Genomic DNA, 24,821 nt, shown 5'->3' with positions numbered 1-24,821 from the left:
AAACAGATTTACTGCACATTATTTGAAGCTTCATATGATGCTTGCTGCATGTAGATTATTCACTGCATAAATGCAAATATCTATAGATATATCTTTTTAATTTTGTCTACCTGTCAACATATACAAATTTGTATTTACTCTTTGAGACAATGAGTGTAAAAACCTTTTGATGAGGAGATTTGCACAGTGTGGCACCTGTTGGTCATTTTTTTTGTACCTACATTTGGCGTGCTTGCTGTTGGTCCTATGCCATTGATCTTCTCTAATTATTGAGAACCGACTTTACTGTCGGTACACAGTATATCCTGCAGAAAACTTTATTAAAGTGCTTTCATTTTCAAAACAGACACGATATGTTCTGGTTACTCAGCTGCACATGAACAGGCAATACAATAAAACGGTGTTGTATTACTTTATAATCCATGCACCAACAGAAAATTAGAAAATGAAAGACAACACGTTCATTTGACACAAAAAACATTTTTATTGTCATTGTAGATCATAAAACAAAATCATGTATGGCACCTCTCAGTAACAGCAGAATAGGTTTAAAATTCAATTATAATCAATTATTGAAGGCTAAAGGGCATCATAGGTTGTCTTTCTGTTTGTCAGTCGCAAAATATATTTTTAGCTAGATCGCAACAGCAAGGCCAGTCCTATAGACGATAATGTTCGTTACTTACTGAGTGATAAAGTTACACCATAGGTCAGCCAAATGCTGCGTGACTGTGTGCTAACATTACACTATTGGCTGATGGTCTTTCAAAATGAATTGGCGCACAGGGGAGCCCTTACGGGTGGTGTTGCCAACTTAACGCCTTTGTCATTAGATTTACCGACTTTTCAGCGGTTTCTCGTCACAAAAGCACATAGCTACAAATCTAGCGACTTTTTGGAAAAACCTGAGCTACTTTACGTAGAAGGGAGTAGGCAGTGTTGCCCCGCGAGCACGAGGTCGGGTTTTCCCTCTGCAAGCTCACCTGTATGCTTCATTCAACTGACCGCACGGCAGCTGACACAGACATGAATGAGCTTCTCACTTTCTCTAGCAGTGATCATTTTATAGGTAAATACAGCTAAAATCACAGCACAGCCGTCGTCTTTAACTTATGTATCTGGTGATTCTGTCAGGCGACGCCGTGGTTATAAAATCAGGATTTTAGCAGCAGAGCTGCAGCTTGGAAATGACTTGGAAGTGACTGTTGGTTAACATGTCGTCTTAATGGGCCACGTTTCAGTCACTGTTTCATACTTGTTCGTTGTCTGACAACAGAAACAGAAAAATATGTAAACGAGAGCAGTTTCATTGGGAATTCAGCTGGATTCAATTACTGTATACGTGAGCACAGAGAGAAGGAGAGAAGCAAACAGATAAAGGTAGAGTCCAGCCACAGACCAGGTTTTGACCTGGTCTTGTTGTGTTGACATTGCATTGTCTAAAGGCAAAGAGGTAGAACCTTTATTTTGGTGAGTACCACACAATACATAACTGATAGAGCACACTAGCCAATCACCAATGAAAACAAAACGCTGAATGGTAAATTTGTCAGTAAGTATGGAAACAAGAAATTGAGCTGAATTTTTGTTTTGTTTTCAGGCCCAAAACTTGAAAAAATGACAAATAGAAAAAAACCTTTTCTTGTTTCTGCCTGTCAATTGTACGGGAAAAACGTGCCTTGGTTGCTCAGTTTAGGAAAAAAAACATAATTTCTCCTTTATTTCAAAATAAGAGCACAAGATAACTCCATCCAGGTTCAACAAATCAGTCCTCCGACTGTGTTCAAACAACCAAATTATCCGGATGAAAATTAACAGGATTATTTAACCTGATATCAGCAAGTTGGTTTGGATCAGTTAAACCACATTTGAAGAACAAGATCCTGGACCACGAAGCAAGTTCATCTTAGTCTGGCTTTCTTGGGGTTACCTAGTTTCACTGAGTCTGACATTGACCGTCCTTGATCACCTGTATCACCTGGCTTTGTTAACTTTGGCTTTAATTATCTGGCTTCAAGTGAATGCAGGTAAATCCAGTTACAGCAAAGCAGAACGTTTTATTCAGCAAGGTGAAATGTAAAGAACATGATCACAGAACTAGAACAGAATAGGAGTTGCAGAGTAAAGAGAGAGCAGGAATTTTATATATGTCTTTTTATCTGATGATGAATAAACTGTTCTGAACATGTGAACCATCTGAGTGAAAGTAATGTCAGACTGTTTCTAATGATGAATCAGAGGAGAGAAGTAGTTCTGCATTTTTAATCCTCGGGAATATTTAACAGGTTGTGTATTATTTTTCTAATAAAAGACAACAGAGGCTTTTGTTTTTATTTCCAATTATTACCACAAAGTCTCCTCATGTTGTTCGGAGCTGCAGTGATGGAATCAGTGTAAAAGTATTAACACTGTCACTGTCAAGAATCTTTATTAAAATGCAGCTTTAATCATCATTTTGTATTTAGTGATAAACTCTCCCTCTGTTTAAAAATCCAGAGTGTACACATGGAACAGCAAAGTTACTGGACTGATCTTTGAAAATATCTATTGCTCTTCAGTATGTTACTATATTGTAAACTCTTTTGGCCCCGTCAGGATCCTGTAGGAATGATGACTCATAATTTCCAGTGATCTTATTGGTAAGTAGTTGGGAAGTTGACAGGTTTTAATCGGATCCTCTGAAGTTAACCTGCAGTTGTTACCAAATGTTACCATGGTGATCCACCCTCTTTAAACCCAAAGAGAACTGGATCATCTTGCTTCGTGGTTCGGGCCCCAGGGGCCTGTACTACAAATCAAGCTCAACACACCCAGGATTTCTTCTTGTTACCTGGCTTCACTGAGCCTCACATCCGTAATCACGCTAAGTGGTAACATGACGTTGGTTATCAATCGACCCAGGTTTTCGTGAGTGTGTTCACATATAAGGGGCAGTGTTTACAGCATATGACCAATCAGAAAACATGGACATGTCTACTGGCAGCAGCGCGGCATATTTTACAGACGAAGAGCAAACGATAATATTAGACAAATATGAAGAAGTTGAACACATGATCCAGGCTAAAAGCAACAGCTGCAGCTGCCAAATGCAGGAAGAACAGCTGGAACCCCCCCCCCCCCCCGTGTGAATGTGTAAGTTAAGACTCATGAAATCACTGCCCATCATTAGGACTCAAGTAGATCTGACTATTATTACATGTGTGTATTCCGTTAAATTAACGTCTTCTTATGGCGTCTATGACAGTTTTAGCCTCATTGTTTCAGCTGCAGCCCCGGCGGTGTCAAACGGACTTAACAATAAACTCCTAAACTAAATATAAAACCATAATTCAAAACAGCAAGTAGGCTTAGTTTCATATCTTATAAGGACAACAAGTACAAGGCTTGTACTTGTAGGATGAGATCGGTAGACAAACGCACAATGACAGGAAAAAGGGACTCCTGCACAGGAGAACACTCCTGCTGAGGAGCTGGCCCTCAAATGGTGACGCCATCTTCTAAGAGATCCCACTGGTCAGTCGACGGGGCTTTTATACGCAATGATCTGTTATCCTGAACATAAACTGCTCCAGAGCAGGTCAGGTGTGCAGTCTTTAAGTTACCATGGTGATGTACCCAAGTAAGAAGCGGACCACCGTCGTAACCCTGAAAACCCTGCGTTAAACCGGAAGTTACCTCACTAACCACAAATCCTGCTTCGTGGTTCAGGCCTAGGGAGCTGAAATGGTGTCAGTTTTGTTGTTTTGTCTGTTTTCATGACAACTGATGGGGTAAAGCAGTGATGTCTGCGGCTGTTAACTGAGGCTACTGCAGGGACTCTCCATCCAATTACTGATCCGGGTGCAGTTGTCATGAACAGATGAATGGTGTTATCGGCTCTAGTTGAGACAGGAAGTCTGCAGACCAACGTCCACATGACAACCTGATGATGAGTAGTTTTTTACGTGTTTGATAAAACTTAGCGAAAACATCGACTCAGAGACGAGGGCTCAGGTTTAATGTCTGAAGTCACAGAGACGCTGTCCCTCACTTTCTCTCTGTCTGTCCTACAGTTTGTCCTGCAGCAGGTGGATATCAGTCTTCCAGAGAACAGGGTGTGGTTGGAAAGGTACAGGTTGGACATACCCGTGTTTCACCTGAACGGACACTTTGCAATGAAGCATCGAGTGGACGTCGTCCTGCTGGACAAACTGCTGCAGGATGCCGAGACACGCAAAACATGAAATTTTACTGATGTGATAATTATTAATAATCAGAATGTAGATCCAATAATAAATAATACCAACTAATCGATGTGTCTTTGTTAAAGATATTTTATTAATTAAAACCGGGGGGATTTCACTGTCACTCGTTGCCTCATTCAATTAAACCAATTAGAGCAGCCCCTCAATCTGCTCTCATAAGTGCAGAAAATTATGAAATTTAACGTGAAGTTTTAAAACACTGAGGTTTCCATGATAATAGATTTTTACTGTGATTTTTCCACCTGGTTCCACTGCTAGTATCAAACCGAACTGAACTGAATCAGCTGACCTTCACAACATCCACACAGTGGCACTGTTGGATTAACAGGAGGAAATTATGGTGGTAACAGATTAATCTCAGAGTCTGCAGAATGAACCTCCTGGGACTGTTAGAAAATATCAGAGAGGACAATGGTACCATGTTAGAACATTAATATTGTGATGATTGACATTCAGATGTGGCCTGTAGCGTCCTGGTTGGCTGCTTTGAGGATTATGGTCTGCTCTTCATTCTGCGCTCAACCTCACACAAACTTTTCACTCCTGCATGTTTGCTCTGAAAGTCGAGTCAGAAACTCCACTTCAACCATTTTCCAGTGAAACAATCTAGCAAGAATATCTGATGCGTTCAGACTAAAGTGTGTCAGAGATCAATCTGGAGTGTAACCCCACTTGATACTGTTTGTTAAAAGTGTAAACTGGGAGATTTTACATTTCATTTCACAACACTATATAACCTCAAATATACTACAAATAATATTACAATATACGACCCAATAAGGGTCTTTACGTATTTTCTTAACTAAGAAAATTATAAATATATACTGTATTGACTCAAGTACTATACCTAACTAAAGTTTTGAGGTACTTATTCTTTACTCCCCCAAATTTCAGAGTAAAATATTGTACTTTTTACTACATTACATTTATGGGACAGCTGTGGTTCCTTTACAGATTCCGATTTTACGACCAAAACATATAAAGAGATTATACAAAATAACACATTCTTACAGATTAAATTACAAACAGTAGATAAAGTTGTTAAAATCTAGGGGCTCCTTGACATTACGTTTATGCTTGCACACTAATGCAACAGTAATACTGTTCTGATAAAATTTTGCATGATGAATGCTTTTGTTTTTTATATTTTAAGTACATTTTGCTTGATAGTACTTAAGTGGAATTTTCAACCTGGGACTTGTAATGGAGTATGTTAGTGCTGTGGTATTGCTCCTTTTACTGAAGTAAAGTTCTTAATACTCCTTCCAACACTGCACACTAGCCTGTATAAATACTACTAATACTGAAACAGGAAAAATGTAACAGTACTTTGTAATCATATTTGTCTCCCTCCTGATTTCTTCTGTTTTTGTATATATATGTCATACTAAATGGCTTCAGATCTTCAAATTGAATTTAAAATGAAACAAAGTAGAATAAAACCTGAGTAAACATAAAAGAAGTTTTTAAATGATGATTTTATTTATTTATGCTGATAAGTTATCCAACACCTACTGGGCCTGTGTGAAAAAATATTTGCCCCTGTAATGACTAAATCCACTAATCTGCCAAACTTCATTGACAGTTGGGTTAAGCTGCACTAAACAGCCCTGTTCAATCTACACATAACTTAAACAGAGCAGTGTGATGTTGACTAAGAGGTCTCAACAAGCAGCACACTGTGCCACGATCAAAGATCAGTAAGAAGACGAATGAAATATTTGAAAGGTTAAAAAGCTATTTCTAAGACTCCGGGACTCAAAAGAATCTCAGTGAGAACCATTATTTCCAATTGGAGAAAAACTTGGCACATTAGTGAACCTCCACAGCTGTGTCTGACCTCCCAATATTCTTCCAAGAGCACAGCGACGACTCATCCAGGAGGTCATAGAATAGCCAAGGAAAACATCCAAGGCCTCTCGTACCTCTATCTAGGTCAGCTTTCAGGACTCTGACCATAGAAAATGGCTTCCATGGGTGACCGGAGAGGTGAAAACCACTGCTAACTTGGAGGAACATGAAGGCTCAGTTTTACCAAAACATATCTTGATGACCCTCAAAGCTTTTGGGAGAATGTTCTATGGACGGATGAGTCAACAGACAGGGGTCCGTTCCATCTGCCGGAAACTAAATACATTCCACAATGAGAACACCATAGCTATGGTCCAGCATGGTAGTGGCGGCACGATGGATGCTCTGCTTCTTCAGGGCCTGGGTGATTAACCATAATTCTGAGGGAGAATGTCGGGTCATCACTCTGTAATTTGAAGCTGAAGAGCAGATGGGTTATGCAGCAAGACAATGATCCAAAGCATGAGAGCAAGTCTACGTCTGAAAGGCTTAAAAGAAACAAAATGAGGGTTTTGGTGTGGCTTGACTTGAATCCTATGGAGATGCTGTGTTAGGACGGTTCCTGCTGGAAAACCCTCCAGTGTGGCTGAATTAAAGCAGTTCTCCACAGTGATGTGGAAGACTGATCTCAAGTTATCCAAGTGTTTGGTTGCAGTTGTTGCTGCTAAAGATGGGACAACCAGCTGTTAAGTTTAGGGGCTTATTACTTTTTCACATGGACGATGTAGGTGTTGGAACTTATTTCCTTCATCTTTCTTTGAGACGAAACTACCCAGAAAGTATTTAAAACTAGTTCTCCGTTGACCTGACACAAAGTTGAAATGCTGCTTATGTTATTGTATCTGTAATAATAACATAATACACTATATAATATAACACTGACAAGAGTCAGTTGTACTTTTAGCCTAAATACATTTTGCTGATAATACTTCTGTACTTCTACTGACGTAGAAGTGTGAATGCAGGACTTTCACTTGTAATGGAGTATTTTTACTGCAGTATTGATTTTACTAAAGTAAAGGATCTGACATCTGAAGGTCTCTGTTAACCAGGTGTTTATAGGAGAAACATACTGACAGTCTCTCAAATCTTAACTACACATGAGTAGTAAAATGTCTTTTTTATTTTTGAAATATCAAGAATTTTCCCTAAATGTTTCCACTTTATTCTGTTTTTTCTTCACAGTGGCCTTAATGCCCCACTGTAGGACTCACTGATGTAAGGAACTGATCATTGAAGTAAGTGCAACATGATGTGAACGTAACATTAGTGATGTGAGAAACATCTGTCACCTCTGTTCCAGTGAAAAGTAACAGTGTACAGTTTTAGTCTGTTAATGTAGGTTGCACTTCAGTCTGCACACAAGGACAGTGAGAGGGAGGTGTCTGGGATGAGGTGGTTGGTTCTACCTGTCGTGTGTCATATTTAGTGAAATCGCATAGGGAAAGAAAAACAGATTTTGGATCTGAAAAACCGAATTCATGTTTTATTCTTAATCCTGAAAATGACACCTGACTCACCTGCGGCACCTGATCCTGTGAGCTCATCAATATATAACCTGCTGAAGGTTCAGTCTCCGACTCTCAGCCAATCAAAGCCCTCCTCCACCCATGTGACCTGGAAGTGTAGTGAGGTGGCACAGAGTGTGGTGGTTGTCATAGAGACGGCCAAGTGTGTGTTCAGTCAGGTGGAGGTGTGTTGATGGCGTCCGGCAGCTTCAGCAGCAGCAGCAGCAGCAGCAGCAGCAGAGCTGTAAATGTTCAGATTGCTCTGCAGAGAGCGAAGAGGAAGATCAGCAGTCTGCAGCAGCAACTGAGCAACAAGTAAGAGACATCTGAAACATCAGAAAGTTTCTAACTTATTCAAGATGGGGTTTTTTTTGTTTTTTTGTTTTTCAGTAACTATTACACTGAAAAAAACCCACAACAAAAACAATATTTATAGCAAATTAAAATATATATAAATATAAAAAACATAAATATAACTGAAAAAAAATAAGAGGAGGGCACTACTCTCTCTTTGATCCATTTTTTTTTTTCAGACCAGCTGTGAACAAGACCCATCTTCTCTCTTGTATTCAGTCCATATCCCCCAGCGCTGTTCATGGGTTCCTGCTTTGGTCCTAAGATAATGGATCAATCTTTTCATGGAATATATTTCCTCTTCAATGTCCAGCCCCTTTCCTGGTCTTAGAGGGTCACATTTCAACCATCTCCTTGTGGCCTTTTTACACGCAAGTATCAGGATTTTAAAGAGATAGATGTCCTCCTTTCAGTTATGTCCCCAGGTGTCAGTCCCGCGTACACAATCTTTTAACATAAAATCTTCTCAAGGATCTGAATAAACATGTCCCAGAAAGTTTGTATTTTTATACACGACCAAAAAATATGTGAGACTGACATTCATCTGCTCACACTGTCTGCAGTATTGCTGCTGTTTACCCAATAGTTTGTTTCATGCGATGTGTAGTAAAAAAAAGCGGATTAAATTCTTCCATCCAATTTCCCTCCATTTTATAGAGCCAGTACATTGTTTTAAACTTCTTTATCATATATATTTATCTGTGAATATCTGAACAGATCCTACTAGTCTTGACCATTTTTTTTTATATCTTTCTGTATCCTATTATTCATTATGTTGTAATTTGTTTCATATATTTTATTCAGTTCCTGAATAATTGACACTCCCATGTATTTTATTGATTCGGCTTCCCACTTCAGTTTATATTTCGGCTTGATTGCCTTACTTGGTATGTAGTTAAGAGAGACTACCTGTGTTATTGTGATGCTCAGTTTGTAACCCGACATCGGGCCAGAATCATCATAAGTTTGGAGAATGTTCTATTTGTATTTTGGAGATAGATATTAATATCATCTGCAAAAAGTCCTATCATATTGATTTCCTCTTGTGCTATATTGACTCCCTTCGGCTCTTTTTGTCTGATAGCTTGAGTTAAAGGCTCTAAGAGTAACTAGAAAAAGGGAGGGGCTAAGGAAGCAGCCCTGGTGAGTGCCTTTAACCAGCTTAAAACTGCCCGTCAGACGGTCATTGATCTCTATTTTATCAATTGGGACTCAATATAAAGATTGTTTGCACCTAACAAAATGGTTATTAAAACTGAGCCTCTCTAGCACTCTGTACAGAAAAGAACAGCTAACTCTATAAAAAGCCTTTTCCGCATCAAGACTGATTAGTCAAGACTACAGCTTTCTTGAGTGTCCAATTTAAGGATTCTAAAAATACAGGGGCAAAGATCTATTTTAAAGATTTTATACCATTGATTGGGCAAACGGTCAGTCCTTGGGTATTTATTTGTTTTCAATTTACTAATGGCTGTGTCCAATTCTTTTTTGCGATGGGGCTGTTAATTGGTCATTTTGTATTTTTCTTGTGGAGGGAACGTCTAACAATAACAAATATTGTTAAATGATATCCTCATTGACAATGTCAGGCTGAGTACAAGAATTCATAGTAGTCTTTGAAGATGTTGTGAATTTCTTCCTGCAGGCTATTTAATTAGTGAAATGGTCTGGGATCTTGTGTATTGACTTTATAACTTGTGTCCTGAGGTGTCTTGCTAAAAAATTTTTTTGCTTTCGTGCTCGATTATATAAAAGGTTTTTTTTGTGAATCTGTTTCTTTTCCAATTCGTCATTGAACATTCTCTCTGTTTGGTTTTTTAGTTCTTTTATCTGGTTTGTCAATCCTTTGTACTCATCTTTTTGTTGTTTCTCTAGTTTTCTCAATGTTTTCTCTGATTCATGGTATTTTGTCCTCTTCATCTTATTTAAGTGTGCCATTCTTGAGATTAGTCTCCCTCTCATTATTGCTTTTAACTGTGTCCCATACAAAGGTTGGGTCTACTTGGCCATTTTTGTTATCTCTAATTTCTTTCTTGATCTCCTTTACAACCGTCTCATTGTTTAGATACAGATATTTAGTCTCCATTATGAACTCTTTGGTCTGTTATTCAAGTGTATAATTAAATTGCATTTTGATCTGATACATCTGCTGTTCCTTTTAGGAAATAGTCTATTCTGGAGTGCACCAGATGAGTAGCTGAATAGTGAGTAAAGGTTTTGAAGTGGAGGAGGTTCCTCCAAACATCGTACATACCTGTCTCTTTAATTAACATATTGAGGTCTTTTGACCTGTGGGATTTCTGTCTTTTTGTACATGTTGTATGAAGTGTATAGAGAGAAGTGTAGAATTGTGTTTCAATCTCAAACACAGACTAAAATTCCTTCACTTTCAGAAATGACAAAAAAAAAAACCTGCCTCTCGTAGGCACATGGTGATCAATACAAGGCCAGAGTGCTAAACTATGCTTGTTCCACAGCTTCTCTGGCTTTTAGCAGCTGTACTTGGATTGTTAGCTTGGTCTGCTTTGATATTGCTAGCTTTTGCCACCGAGGTGTTTTTATCTTGAGTTTTTGGCATTTTTTCTTCTCCTTTATGGCCCTTGGTGTTTCTTGTCCACTCATCTATCCCTTTCATTGATAAATGTTGAGTTTTCAAGGTATCGGTGGGGAAATTGTGATAGATCCGGGAGCATGGTTTAATTATGCATCTAACACTCCATCAGCTAACTGCAAGTCCCTATTGAAGATGTTGTTAAATTAAGTGACAAAGCCCTCAGGATGAGAGGTGAAACCTCGAGAATTTGAAACGGGTCCAGTTTCTCTAACACATTCTTTAACTGACTCGTCAGTGAGGATGTTAGACCTGCTGTTAACTGTTAATTAGCTCTGACTGATGAATCTGTAAAGTAACGTGCCAGTGCTGATCTGAGATCTGCAGCAGCTGCTGATAAACAAGCGAGAAAGAGAAAAATCTCAAATTTGATTGGCTGTGCTGATCTGAGATCTGTCTACATCACAGTTTATTCAAATCCAGGACTGAGGAGAAGGAAGGAGGGAATTTATGTTCACTCTATGACTAACTAACACTGACTAACTGCTCTGACTAACTAAACTTAACTAACCCTGACTGAGTGTAGTCATTCCAGTCCAGCTGGAGGATCCAGTGTGTTACAGATCTGAAGTGAACTCTGAAAGACTTCAGGTTCAGCTGAAGATAAAACAAAGTGGCTGCTGGGAGAGAAGCTGATCAGCTTCATGAGTCTGGAGGATTTATCAGTGGATCAGGGTCCAACTATGCATACTGGGAAACTGAGTCTACCTGAGCATGCTGGGAAACTGAGTCCAGCCGAAACTTCAGCGGGAATCAGAACAGTTTGTTTTTGTGGAGAAAATCAGACTGATGGAGTTTCACTGATTCTGACTCTGTTCAGAGGATTTGGTGACTGGTTTACTTACTGACTGGTGTACTTGCTGGTTTGCTGACTGCTGGACTGGTTTGCTGGCTGACTGGTTGATGGACTGATTTGCTGACTGGTTAGTCTCTGTTGTTATATCAGCCATTTCACCTTTAACCATCAGACTTTGATATTATGTGTGTGTATGAATGAATGAATTGATTTTTCAGATTATCATATCATCATCGAGAAGAGAAAGTTATTTCACAACGTAAAAAGCTCAATGGTGGTCTGTATCAAGAAAGAACTCTCTCTCAATTTCTTTTTTTTGTTTGTGTGTCAAGGTATGTGGTTTGGAGTTGACCATGACAGAAAGTGGTCTGTACTGAAATCAGGTCTGTACTGAAAGCACAGTGTGCTACAGATTAAACAGCCAATAAGATGCAGGAACCATGTGACCTGCAGGTCATGTGATCAGATGTATAGACTGCCCAGAGATCAAGTGAGTTTGACTGATTCTTCAAAACTGTTCTGGTCTCCAGCAGCCCTGTGCTGTTCTGCAACATCTACAACTGTCTTCAATCTGTCCTTTATCTATTTTACTGGATTTATTCTTCTGTATATCTGTCACTCCGATGATGATGATGCTGATTATGAGGTCTGTGTGGATGAAGAGGTCTGAATCCTCCCGGTGTTCTGTGTGTTTAATAAACTGATCCAGGATGACTGTTTCTGACGTGTTTCATATTTCCAGGGAAACCAGTTCAGAGAGTCCAGGGGAGACAAGTCTGTCAACATGGATGCCCAGCAAGGAGCTCAGTGACTCTCTGGTGGACATGTACAGAGGTAAATACTATTACTACTGCTACTACTACAATACAAGTACAGTGTTAAATACTACTACTACAAATATTACTTTTACTACTACTACTACTACTACAAGAACACATGTACAGAGGGAAATGCAACTACACCCACAGTGGTGAATACTACTACACAGTCACAAAGACATCATTCTTTTGTTAGGGAGTGAGGATGTGCAGGTTTTGGGGGTTTTACTGGAAACTGTACTGAAACATACTGATGTCACCATCAGGTCTGTGATTACTGTCACAGAAAACACCAAGTCTGCTCTGCTGATAAACTCAAACATCTGCTGCACCATCAAGTTACCGAGACATGAACCTAATGTCTTTATCCTTCGGTCTGTGTTAATCCATACTATCAGTGATACCTTGGATAAAAACTCGATGGACTTTTTCAAGGAAAAACATCAGAAAAAGGATTTTCACTCTGGGGAATTGAAGGAAGATGAAGTCTTTGCTGAATAAAATGAATGATATAGACAAGATGTCATCTGGTCTTTGAACTGTTCAACCTTTAAACGCAGACCTGAGCTTTGTGTTTAGAGGTTAAAAAGGAATAAGTTCTATGTTGAAACAGTAGTTAGATTTAGAGTAAGTGGGCTAACATCAAGTGGGCTGTAACATTTCAAACTATTTTCCCCCACGTGATCATCAGTTTAATCACAAAATCACAATATCAGTGAGGAGGTGTAATGAGTTGCTTTGTCCACCAGGTGGAGCTATGATCCAACACACAGATTAACACTGATCAACAGAAGCATGGAGAGGAGGTCAAAGGTCACAGCTCACACACAGGAATACTACTTCTACTAATGATAATAAGTCTAGTGTCTGCCCTTGAAAATGAAATAATTAAACTATCTGAATGATCATTTGTGTTCTAGTATCCTTGAACTAAACAGAAGGCATTAAATAAATCAGGTTTAGTACAGGTGAATATATTTTTTACATTTTAAGTATAACATTTTTTAGTTCTCCGATAATAATACACTTTTATTTATTAATCACACTGAAAAATGAAAGTACGAACCCGAACCGAACTGATAAATACAACACTATAACACTACACAAACATTAATTATCAGTAATAAATAATCAAATGTTATTGGCTGAAGGGTGATGGGGCAGGTCCCTGTGGAGAAGAAAAAGTCAGTCAGTTCCTTCATTTAAACGTGTGAACAGTTCCCTCAGTTACACAGATATGAACAGTTCCCTTGGTTAAACAGTTAAACAGGTGTGAACGAGCGTCTGTCTTCTGATAGTAATCTGATGATACTGGGTCCTCCACCATGGCGGAGTGCGTCCTCTGTAATCTGCTGTGTAAATCCGTCTGGAGGACATCGGTATATTTGGAGTTTGACTTTCTGCTTCATTAAACATGTTTGCAGTGAAACGTCAAGCTGAGAGGCTGGATGTTAACACAGAGGATGAAACCTGCTGGAGATCAATGACAGACATGATTATTATTAGTTACCATAGCAACAGTCATTTTATCTTGTTTCTACAATATACAGGTAAACAGTAGAGTTACACGGTCATTTTATACAGTCATCTGTCAGGAATACGATCTCATATACTGTATGTCTGATTGGGTTAGGGTTACACGTTACGAATTGGATGCACTCACTTTGTTTTGCATCTGTAACGTCGTCGGACATTATTTTGTAGCAGCCTTTGAGTTAGGACCCTGCTTTGACTCTGAGGTTTGGTTGAAGTAAAGGTGGAGGCTGCCATTTGTGTTGCTGTCAGTTTGAACACGAACTGAAAAGGCCAGGCCTAACCTACTTCTGAGTTTGTTCTTTCTATCTCTTAAATCCTCCAGGGATGTATTGGCAACTAGGAATACTGGGAGATATCCCAGTAGGCCAGCGTGGTCTGATAAATCTGAACCTTGCTGCAGGCTGAGCTGAAAGGTGAGCGCGCTCTGATTCACTGGATCCTGACCAAGCTTGGCAGTAAGGGAGCGGTCCCTCCCTACAGTGGTACAGTCCTACGGTTGTAAATTATTCTTTGGTGTTCATGCCTCCCTTAAATGGCTGACAGTAGAGAGATGGCAGGAAATGAGGTAAACAACATGGAACAAAGGTCCCTGTGAGATGCAAACCAGACCACCAGGACACCTGAGGAGGTTTCTGGTTTATTTTTCAATCGAGTGTCGTGTGTTTGAAACTGTATCATATCAGAGGTTTTATTTCCTTTTTCTGGTGGCGGTTATCCGCTCTGTGTTTTTTAACTTCTGAGCTGAAGGTGAGACTCGCTCTGATCCTGAAAGATGCACAGTTTGAAATTGAACATGAAAAATTAATCCCGAATGGCGATTTGTCACTGGGGGTCGGTGATACCACAAAATGAGATTTGATCTGATACCAAGAAATACCAGGAGCCAGAATCAATGATATTGTTACTGATATTGATCATTTCATTATTAAAAGCAGCTCTCGTAACATCATGCAGGGTGTGCAAATGAGCCTTGATTTATCAGCTGAATGAATCACTAAGTGACTACTTCTGAAAAGGGAGTGGGTAGGGGTGGGGGGTGTTCACTGAAAACAACAGCAGCACTCTTCATATTCCCACAATGTGATCTGCTGGATCCATTGTTAAAGTGTTTATCCTATAGATCCTTGTCCTGATACCTAAAACCAGACTAGTATTTGAAATACTGATACTTTGGGGATCTGCCCACCTCTCTATTTTTTTTTACCCCCTGAGAATCTCCCCCTGAATCTCCAAAAACTGCAGTTCGTGTGACAGTAGAAGAAATTGAATTAACAGTTTTTTATTAATTTGTCTGTCTCTCTCTCTCGCCTCAGTGATAATCCATCATCTGTCGGTGTCTCTCGCCAAGATCAAACACACCATATGAAACAGTTGTGAAGGAAACACAGTATTCAGTTTCTCAGTCAGCAGAGCCAGACTCAGATGACTCCCATGTGTCCTCTGTTTATTTCTGTCTCTCTTTTTCTGTGGTGCCAGTGTCTCCTCTTTTTATCCTCCGGAAGACAAGTAGAAACTCTGCTGTGGTCCTGTCAGTGTCAGAACTACTTGGATATTCAGGAATAATGTGTCATGTTACGACATAGTACTACAGTTCTACTACACTGATACTTCCAGCACACAGTCGGCCGGCGTCAGAAACAGTCAGAGCAGCTCTACAACACCATGAAACATCATATATTTTGTGCAACATAAGAAATGTACCTGAACATCTTGATTGATGTGTACGGACACGACACATTTTTCTGCTCTAAGTAAATTTTAAAACCCTATTTCCTCTGAGAATTAAAATGAATTCAGTCTGTCCGCAGATGAGCGCAGGGAGCTCTCAGTTTATACAAATGACACATATGTGCACAAATGTGCACATATGTATGTATAGTCAGGTGCCATACACTGTGTCTCGTAAAAATGGACTAAGTTTTTTAGTTTAGTTTTTATATTAGCACACATACACAACATTATAAAAACCAGCTAGCTGACCTAGAGCTGCAGCTAACCATTGTTTTTATCCTCCTTTAATCTGCTGATGAAAAATACGAAATCCAAGGTGATTTCAAGGTGATGTCTTCGAATGTCTTGTTTTATTCGATCAGCAGTTCAAACCCAGAGATTCAGCTTTATGTCATGTATGTCGAAGGATAGCATCAAATCCTTACATTTGAGAAACTGGAAGCAGCACATTTTTGGCATTTTTGCTTAAAATATAATGATTATTTGATTATAAGTATTGTTTTACAATGCAGCTCTAAACAGAAATATATCAGACTTATATAACAACCCGGCTCAACTTAAGAATAAAAGGGAAAAATAGTAAACTAATAAATAAAACATGATTTAACAAAATAGACAGAAAACAAACAACAATAAGAAAAACGAAACGAACAGAAGAGTTCAAATCAGCTGATAATAATCAAACAAAAGATATCTAAGTACAGAAAAAAAAGAGCTGGGCTTCATCAAGAAGTAATTGGACATCATGATCATTTCTGTTTAAAATGTGGAAAACACAGAGAGCTGTTGATACCGTGTAAACATGTATGTGATGATATCTAAGGCAACACTGAACGGGTTTGGTTTCATTAAAACAAAGACGAAGACGTCGACCTGTCTGCTTTTATCAGACTAAATTAGAGAATCACATTTGAAGAAGTTACTGAAAGATAATGGAGAGAAAGAGTTATGAACGTATATTTATATAAAAAGCAGACACATACAAAGAGAAGGTTTCTGATCAGAACCTCTGTGAATCTTAGGAATCAGTTTTCTCAGTACTTGAAGTTCATGAGATCAGAGGAGTTTGTATCAACCTAAACAACATGACTATTAATCAAACAGTGATAAATCTGATTGTTAATAAACAATACACTCTGATTCAAACTGAGTTCACAAACAAAATCAATTTTTTCCCAGTTGAAGTTCTTATCAGTAATTTGTTTAGATTCTCTCCTCACTCTTTAAAATAAATTTGTGCTCGTCACAAACACACTGACAACAGTTTACGTTTCTCGTTTAATATGAATTCAACATCTTCTAACCTTTGAAACATGGAACATTTTTAAGATTTTGGTCAGGGCTGTTGTTACAGACAAATGATGGACAATACTACCAAAATACACTCAGTGTCCACTTTATCAGGTACAACTGTATTGGGTACACCTGTACAGTCTGATACTGTCCAACACAACACCTGTTTTTTAAAGTTTAAAGTGGCAGTAGACAACTCCCCCCCCCCCCTTGCTTCCAAGTGGTATTACTGGTGGCGCTTTCTATTTTCCTCAGAGCCTAATAACTACCAACAACATAGGACGTGAATCGATCAACGCCACTTTGGAAATAAGAGAGAAGAAAAAAGCATGTTCACTGAAGAGGTAAAGTGAAATTGTCATAATTTTATATAGAGTAATAACATAGTTTGAGTATTACTGCGCGCAAACAAGTAACTATGGCGGTGTTATGATAAAGGCAAAGTAAAACACCCGGTTGTATTAATAAGTTGGCAGGTTTTGTTACTTACTGATAATAATGCCAACTGAATGTCCGTCTTGAACCCTCTCAAGTCTCGGAGCTCTCTCCATCGAGTCAATGCCTGTCCGAGGTTCACTCTTGTTTTACCTCAGTTTCTTTCCCTCTCCGTCTTCACCTTCCTCGCCTCCTCCGACAATGGGGCTCTTTTTCTTTTGCCGGGCAAAGCTTTCACAGTTACTCTGGTTGTTCCACCGTCCGCCATTTCCGCTACCACGGGAAAGCTACTCATACCTACTGGGAAAAACAAAAGCGCTATCCTCTTTCTGTTTTGGTTGTGCAATGGCAGACACACTTGTTTTGTGCCGTAAATCAAACCTTCATTTTCTCAGGGGATTTCGTACCTGGTGGCAGACAGAATGGCATAGTGAAAACGAGGCTTATGGGGAACCAATCTAGAAGCCATCCTAAACCTATAACATTTGTACAATCAACAGTTAATTCACAATGATAAGTAAAGCAGAAGAACTGTCAATTGCCACTTTTAAAGCTGCTATTGTTTCTGTTCACACACCTGAGGAGTCAGAATATCAGGAACACCTCATGAATATAAAGCAGTGCACTACAATACCATGACTGATAAAACGCTGAAGTCAATCAACAATAAACACTGAACATCATAAACTTTGTAAATACAGATGTTCTGGCAGAGCTATTGTATTGGGTTGTATCAGACTGTACAGGTGTGCTTGATAAAGAGGACACAGTAACATAGAAGCATGTTTTTACATGTAGTTCCACTTGTTTTTTAGAATAACTTTCAGTCTTTCCTGAAAAGCAAATAAAACCAGAATTAGAATAAAACTGGAATTATCTTTTAAATAACTGAATAAACTTTATTGATATAGAGTCACTGATCGAAGTTTTATCTAAACAAACAGTAACTGATCGCTGAGCAGCTGCTGCACACAGACACACGTTCACACACTGTTTTGCACAGCTATCCTTGTTAGGACATTTCATTGACTTCCATTCACTTTGGACAGCCTAACCCAAACCTTAACCACGACCTCAGAAACGTTTTGCCACATTAGGACCGGGCTTTGGTCTCCAGGACTATTTTCCATCTTTAACTACTGGACTACTGGTCCCGACCTAATCAGGACCAGTAGTTCTTATACCGGAAAAGTTCCCAAAGAGGTAACAAAAACACACACACATACACACACGCACACGCACACTGTGGTCAGTAGATTAATCTAAAGACAGATGAAGAAGACAAAGGCAGAGTGAGGCTGAGAGTGAATGAGGAGAGAGAGAGGGGGAGGAGGCAGTCGTGTGAACTGTGTTTAATCTGCAGAGTGGGTGGTCTACACACATACACACACACACACACACACACACTGTTGAGGGTGGGCTGCAGACTCTGGTTTGTTTGAACAGACTGAAGTAGCTGCTATTCATGTCTCTGTGTAGGAATGTGTGTTAGTTTGTGTGTTCTCTGCAGCAGCTACATGTGTGTGTTCTGCAGACGTCTAAATGTGGTTGGTTCTGGTTAGTTTCTGCTGCACACTGATTGAACAGACCAGAACTTTTACCATTTCTAACTGTGTTTCCACATGTTTTTAATCAACATTTTCACTTTGCACATAAAAAAATCTGAGTGGAAAATCAAAAGTCAAAATCGGTGTAAAAAGTGTTTCCTGTTGTCTGAGGTGTAAAAGTTGGTGGAGATGGAAACAGGTTTCAGCTCCATTTAGACAGGATGAACATCATGCGGGGGTTCCTCAGTAATTTAACTCATGGTGCTGGATGACATTTTAACCCTGGTGAAATGACAGGATCTGGTGTGTAACAGACTTGGACATTCGGCGAGACAAAGATAAACAGAAACACTAAAGCATCCCCTGGGGGGGGGCGCTGCAGAGCTGAAAGGGGGGGCATAGATACTGTGTGAGTTGAGTTAGAAAAAAAAAAAACGTCCTCGTTCTCAGAGTCCTGACTGAGTCAGATCTGAACGCAGACATGAAACACGTGTTGATATGATTAGGTGTGACGTCCACTTCCTGAGGCTATCATCATCTCTGATGTCCCTCCAGAATAAAGCTCCAGAAATCCACTTAGAAACCAGAGGAAAAAGAGGCTGCAGAACTTCATTCAGAATCTTCTTGTTTTTTTAAGTTTACTTCAATATCACAGTGATCCAGTGGTAGTTGTCTGTACATCCGTGGCTACACAGCAAACAGCTTTGCATCAATCCATCCATCCGGACAGCACCTTTTAATGGAGACAGTTTGACTAAATGGAAACTAAGACAACTAAAAAATACAGGTCTGAAAACACAACAGCAGCACCATCCTGTAGGTGACATTAGAAACAGACCATGTGATGAGCTTTTTTTTGTCATTGTGGTTCCTAAACAGGCCTATAACTTGGTTTTAGATGAGCAAAGATATTTTGACTGTATAAGAAATGATGACTTACAGCGAATCCTCCTGACCACAGGTGTGTACACTCTGTATACCTGAGTGTCCACTCCACTTTGTGTGTCAAAACTGTAAAAAACTTCTAGTTGTTTGGTCTTTAAAATACCAGAAAATAAGGAAGAAAAAGTTCTAATGTCCTAAAGCTTGTCTGAACAACACTTCAAAATCTAAACACATTCAGTTTACTGTTGCATATAATAAAGAAAATTAGTAAATTGTCAAATTTTAGAGGCTGGGACCAGTCAGATTTTGGCTCAAACAATTAATCAGTTAAATCAAAATAGCTCCTGATTAATCGTTCTGCTTTAATAAAACCAACTTTATGTGGGTGAAACCTGTTTCATAAAAGCTTAGATTGACTGTCCTCTGTGGTGCGGGACTGTTTGTGTAGATGTATGTTGTACATCAGTATTTACTGTACGTCCCTCTGTATTAATATATAATCTGTGTGTGTGTGTCCTGTATAAGTTGCGTCTCTCCTCGGCTTAATGTCGGTATCTAAATTCATGTGCGGCGTGGTGGCGGCGTGGTGTCGGCGGACCGGATCACAGGCGGATTGTGTTGGATTTGAGCTGAAGCCTCTTTAATCATCGTAACACCGTCATTAATATTCATGTAGTCAGCTGGAACCCCCCACACTCACTGCACCAAACTTTCTGCACAAAATGTATTAAATACAGCTTAAAAAATTAATGGACTTTAGTTTATATTACATGAAGAAGAAGGGGGGAAGAGGAGGGGCACGCCTCCCCCGCCTCCCCCCTCCTCTCTTCATTGGTTAACGTAGATTGGTCCTCTGATTGGCCTTTGTGTTTTCCCTTTTTTCTGCAGATTTTTCCATCTTTGACTAGACTTCAAAGTGAGCGCGAGGCATGAACGGTCATTTAGAAGGATTTAAGCACATTATCACATCTGTAATTGTACATGAATAATAAGGAGCGCCGCCGTGCTCAATTAGCTCTGAGTCCACAAGAAGATCAGAGACAGGGGGGAGGACGGGGGGAGGCAGAGGACGACAGGAAATGAGAAAAGTTTCAAAGTGAAAATGCTCAAAGAGGAAATTATTCAGTAACTGTAAAACAGCACAACCAGAACCAGGACCAGACACTGTTTCTGACCTGGACTCTGTCTGTCATCGTCTTGATGAACAGCTCTTTCTCCTTGACAGCATATTTATATAAAACTAATCTGCAACAACAGATGCTTTGCAGAGGTTTTAAGAGCATGATGAGGAAATGTTGCTAATTAACTTGTCAGACAAATGTTAATCTGAACAGTAAAATGTTCACTGACATGTTTCATTTGTTTTCCTGACAGTAGAATACAGCAGCAGCTAAACCCTGATGAAACTGTTTTTTTCTGGTTGTGGTACAGGTAGAGGACAGATTGACATCTTTATTCTTCATTATTAAAAAAGTCACAAGTCAGGATGTGTTGACTTTATTAACCAAAATCACCTTTTACTAACTTGAACCAGTGTTTTAGTTGCTAAAACAATCAACAGGTGAGACTCTGATCATTAAAGGATGTAAACTGGTTCAATCTGATTTTGAATTTTCTACGACCACTGTCCTCCCTGAGACGTGTGAGAAATGTCAATAAGCAGCTGTTGGCTGACAGGTTTGTCCTTTACAACTTAAAAGGGCGATATACATCAGATGTGTTTACCCCCAACATGGACGACAGTCCGGTCTTTAACAGTGGACACACAACCAGCTGCACCAGGACCAGTAACGTACATGTAGTGAATTTCATGGATGTATTTTAAAAACCGGACACCAGACTCAGTGATAGAGGTAACGCCCATATACATGATTGAAACCTGTTCACTGAGCACACAACAGAACTCCATCTTAGAACCAGAACCAGGACCAGACTCTATTTTTCTGACATGGGACCTCATTGATCAACTGAACAGACTTGAAGTTTCAAGAAATGTTCTTTAGTCATTAGGAGGAAAACGTTGCCGGCATCACGATGAGACCTAAACTGCTGCTGCTGGTTCGAAAGTTGCAATGGACATTTAGTAATTCATCCAAGTTGGATCCTGGATCCTGTCTAAACCTTGTGCCACAACAGATTAATCCAGACAAATTATTATGGGAAGACACGTGCACATTATCATAGCAAACCATGAGGAAAACTGCAATTGCTTTGATTTTTAGATTAAATTTTAGAATAAAAATTAGATATTATTGGTGAAGAGAGAAGAATGTGACAGGAAATAAAAATCTTGAGACAAAGCAAATAGTCATGAATTGTGAGGAGCTTCGAATGTTCCCAAATGTTCTTTATGTTCTGACAACAGTTCAGATCAGGATCTTTCTGGCTCTTGGAAAATACTGCTATACCCATGCGCCTCACATGCTGTTACTGTGGAGAAGAAGTCAGTCAGAGGTGTGAACGTTTGATCAGGTTACCACAAAGTGTAAAAGTGTAGAGCGGTCAGGACACCAAGAAAGTTACATGTAAGAATATTTGCTAGTCAAAACTGTTCTGTGATCTGTTCTTTAGACTATGTATGTTCACCTGACGACAGGTGTATGATTTCACTGTGGATGATCAGTTACTGTTGTTACTGAAGACGAATGTTTCTGTATTTGTCTGGAAAAGAAGTTGACCTGAGAGTGGACCTGTGACAGTAATTCCTTTATTTTGTTTCTCTGCTTCACCGAACACCCAAGACTCCATCCAGAGGATTTGTTAGACATTCAACAATAATCAGTAATCAACCGTTTCAGCACCAAGACTTTTAATTGATTCAACTAAGACAGTTTTTTTTTCTGTTCTGCTCAAACTATTATGAGGTGGAGCAATTCAAAAGCAAACTGGTAATGTATGAATGACACTGGCTCTAATCGCCTGCCAATCACCTGTCAATCACCTATCAATCACCCAATATTTTTTGCCAATATTTCTACAGTTTCTTGCCTCTGGAATGTGTGGTGGAGCTTGTTATGAGGCCTCAGGTTCACCTCCTCTCTCTTCAAACATGCTTTCAGTCTCTGTCTGGAAAAATACAGATGTTCAGTTCTAACTAAGTCAACGTAAGTCTGTAAATGGTGAAGTCTTTTAAACCTCTGATTTAGTGATTTTTTTTTTTAGGTCACGACAGTAACTGCTGCTCACCTGTCTGTCTCTCACCTGTCTCTCTCTCTCCGTCTGTATCAGTCCTTAACGAGCAGTAATCCTGCCTTCATCTTGAGCTTTCTAAATACTTGCAGCTCATCACCAGAGCAAACACAGTCTCAGTATTTCGTTAAGGCCTTATTAAGGACAGTTAATGGCTCTCGTTATAGAAGCCACCAATCAGATTGCAGTTCTTCAGGTGTAATTAAAACGGTGGCAGATCTCATGATAAACGGCTGTTAAGTCAAAAGTAAGCAACAAAACACACAGATCATTCACACCCATAGCAATTAAACAGACAGCATGTGTGTTACTGTGTGTTGTAGAGAGACAGACAGGATTACTGCTCATTGAAGACCGACACAGACGGAGAGAGAGACAATTATGTTTAGATGCGATGGCAACATTGTTGTTTTGGAACTTTAATGCCAAAGCACATTTGAATTTGACAGACTGGTTTACTGCTCATTAAAGACTGATACAGACAAAGAGAGAGAGACAGGTGAGAGACAGACAGTGAAGTTCTGTAAACACTGGGGTAACAGTTTGTTTCAGCTGAATCTGTTTTTCTGTTTTTCAGCTAATCCCAGAGTGAACGTGGAGCTGCGACAGCGTCTGCCCTCACCTGCCAGACAGCAACTCAGCGACGCAACACAGCAACTCAGCATCCCCGACAGGTATGAACATCGCCTCCAACTGTCTGACGCCCTATTAGTGCCCCCTACAGGCTGCAGTGTTCATTGCAGCTACATTATGAAAGTGTTAAGGCTCATTTATGCTCCCTTTACTTACGAAAATAGATACGTCCATTTCAAACAATGTAACCTTCACTGCCCACATACTTACATGCTTCCTGTACTTGGCATGGATGTTAAAAAATACATCCACTAGAGGGCAGCTCAGAATAAAAAATTTCTCACAACAACAATACTGTACCTGTTAGTCCCTGTGCCCGGACAAAGTAACATAACATATATATAACGCATTACCACTCTTCAAAAAGCTCTGCCATTTTTAAAATTTCTTTGTCATGTCCTAAGGTCTTGTCTCGTCGAGAACTATTGGCTACACTACCCCCACGATTTCCGGGGGTACTGCTCCATTCTGTCCGTATCCATAAACTTTAAGAAACTGTGCACAAATATAGGTGAAATGAATGCAAAGTGTGGACTGAAGGCTCCGTCCAGATAGGTATCTAACGTTGAGCACAAAGCCCCTGGTTTACTGAGAATGCAGCTCTTTATGCAGTCAAATCCAAATGGACTGAAACTCCAGGTGTGTTCCGGGAGTGAGACAGGTGACTTTCAGAGGTGGCATTAATCAGAGATCATTAAGTTCAGAAAATAAATTACCTCGCCTCTACGACATTTACTGTAACTACAGGTAAACTCTTCATCAGAAAAAATGTCTAATAGGAGACTGTACTAATTACTATAGTACAGTCTCTTCAATAGTATTTTTAGTTTAATGAACCGGCAGCCGGAGGTGAGGTGGTGTTAAACACTGTTGTGATTGCACAGTTCAGTGAACATGAAGTTCAGATTCAAACTTAACAAGCTCAACTCGTAACACCATGTCCACTGTTAGCGGTGACAAAATTTCATGTGTTCCTCCATCAAATCGCACTCCTTCTTCTCAGGCATTACTCAGATCTTACCAGACAGAAATCCACTTATAAATCAGAGAAAAAAGAGGGTGCAGAACTTGGCTGAGAATCATCATGTTTTCAAGATAGACAGACACCTCCCTCGTTAGGCTCTGCCTCTAATGGGACAGAAATGTGTCCCGTTTAGTTTCTTAGAGTCTGGTTAACTTCAGTCTATGATCTCTCAGTCGCCTGTGATTCCAGTTTTTCTTTCAGTTCCTGTTTGTTTCTGTTGTGTTTTACAGATCAGGAACCATTCTGAGCCTGGACCACATCGAGTTGCCTCAGGGTAAGATCCATCCATCCATCCACCCATCCATCCACTCACTCACTCATTCATCTGTCCAATAAGTCATGATCTCTCAATAGCAAGTGTTTGAA

General features: G+C 39.6%; 1 protein-coding gene across 4 annotated transcripts in view; it reads left to right on the top strand.

The window, feature by feature from the left end:
* mipol1 (mirror-image polydactyly 1) overlaps window positions 1–24,821 on the top strand; it is an 85,446-nt gene that overhangs the window by 6,000 nt on the left and 54,625 nt on the right. For 3 of the 4 annotated variants that reach the window (XM_040137210.1, XM_040137213.1, XM_040137212.1), the window contains exons 2-5: window positions 7,281–7,333; window positions 12,107–12,198; window positions 23,376–23,472; window positions 24,686–24,729. In XM_040137210.1, the coding sequence (XP_039993144.1) occupies window positions 12,153–12,198; window positions 23,376–23,472; window positions 24,686–24,729 (187 nt within the window). In that variant the 5' untranslated portion in view covers window positions 7,281–7,333; window positions 12,107–12,152. The remainder of the gene's footprint in view (window positions 1–7,280; window positions 7,334–12,106; window positions 12,199–23,375; window positions 23,473–24,685; window positions 24,730–24,821) is intronic. The other variant, XM_040137211.1, reaches the window with a different exon arrangement.

The sequence above is a fragment of the Xiphias gladius genome, chromosome 10 (genome assembly GCF_016859285.1).
Source record: "Xiphias gladius isolate SHS-SW01 ecotype Sanya breed wild chromosome 10, ASM1685928v1, whole genome shotgun sequence".
Lineage (NCBI taxonomy): Eukaryota > Metazoa > Chordata > Actinopteri > Istiophoriformes > Xiphiidae > Xiphias > Xiphias gladius.
Note: the sequence above shows the minus strand (reverse complement) of the source record. Positions and strands in the feature narration are given on the sequence as shown.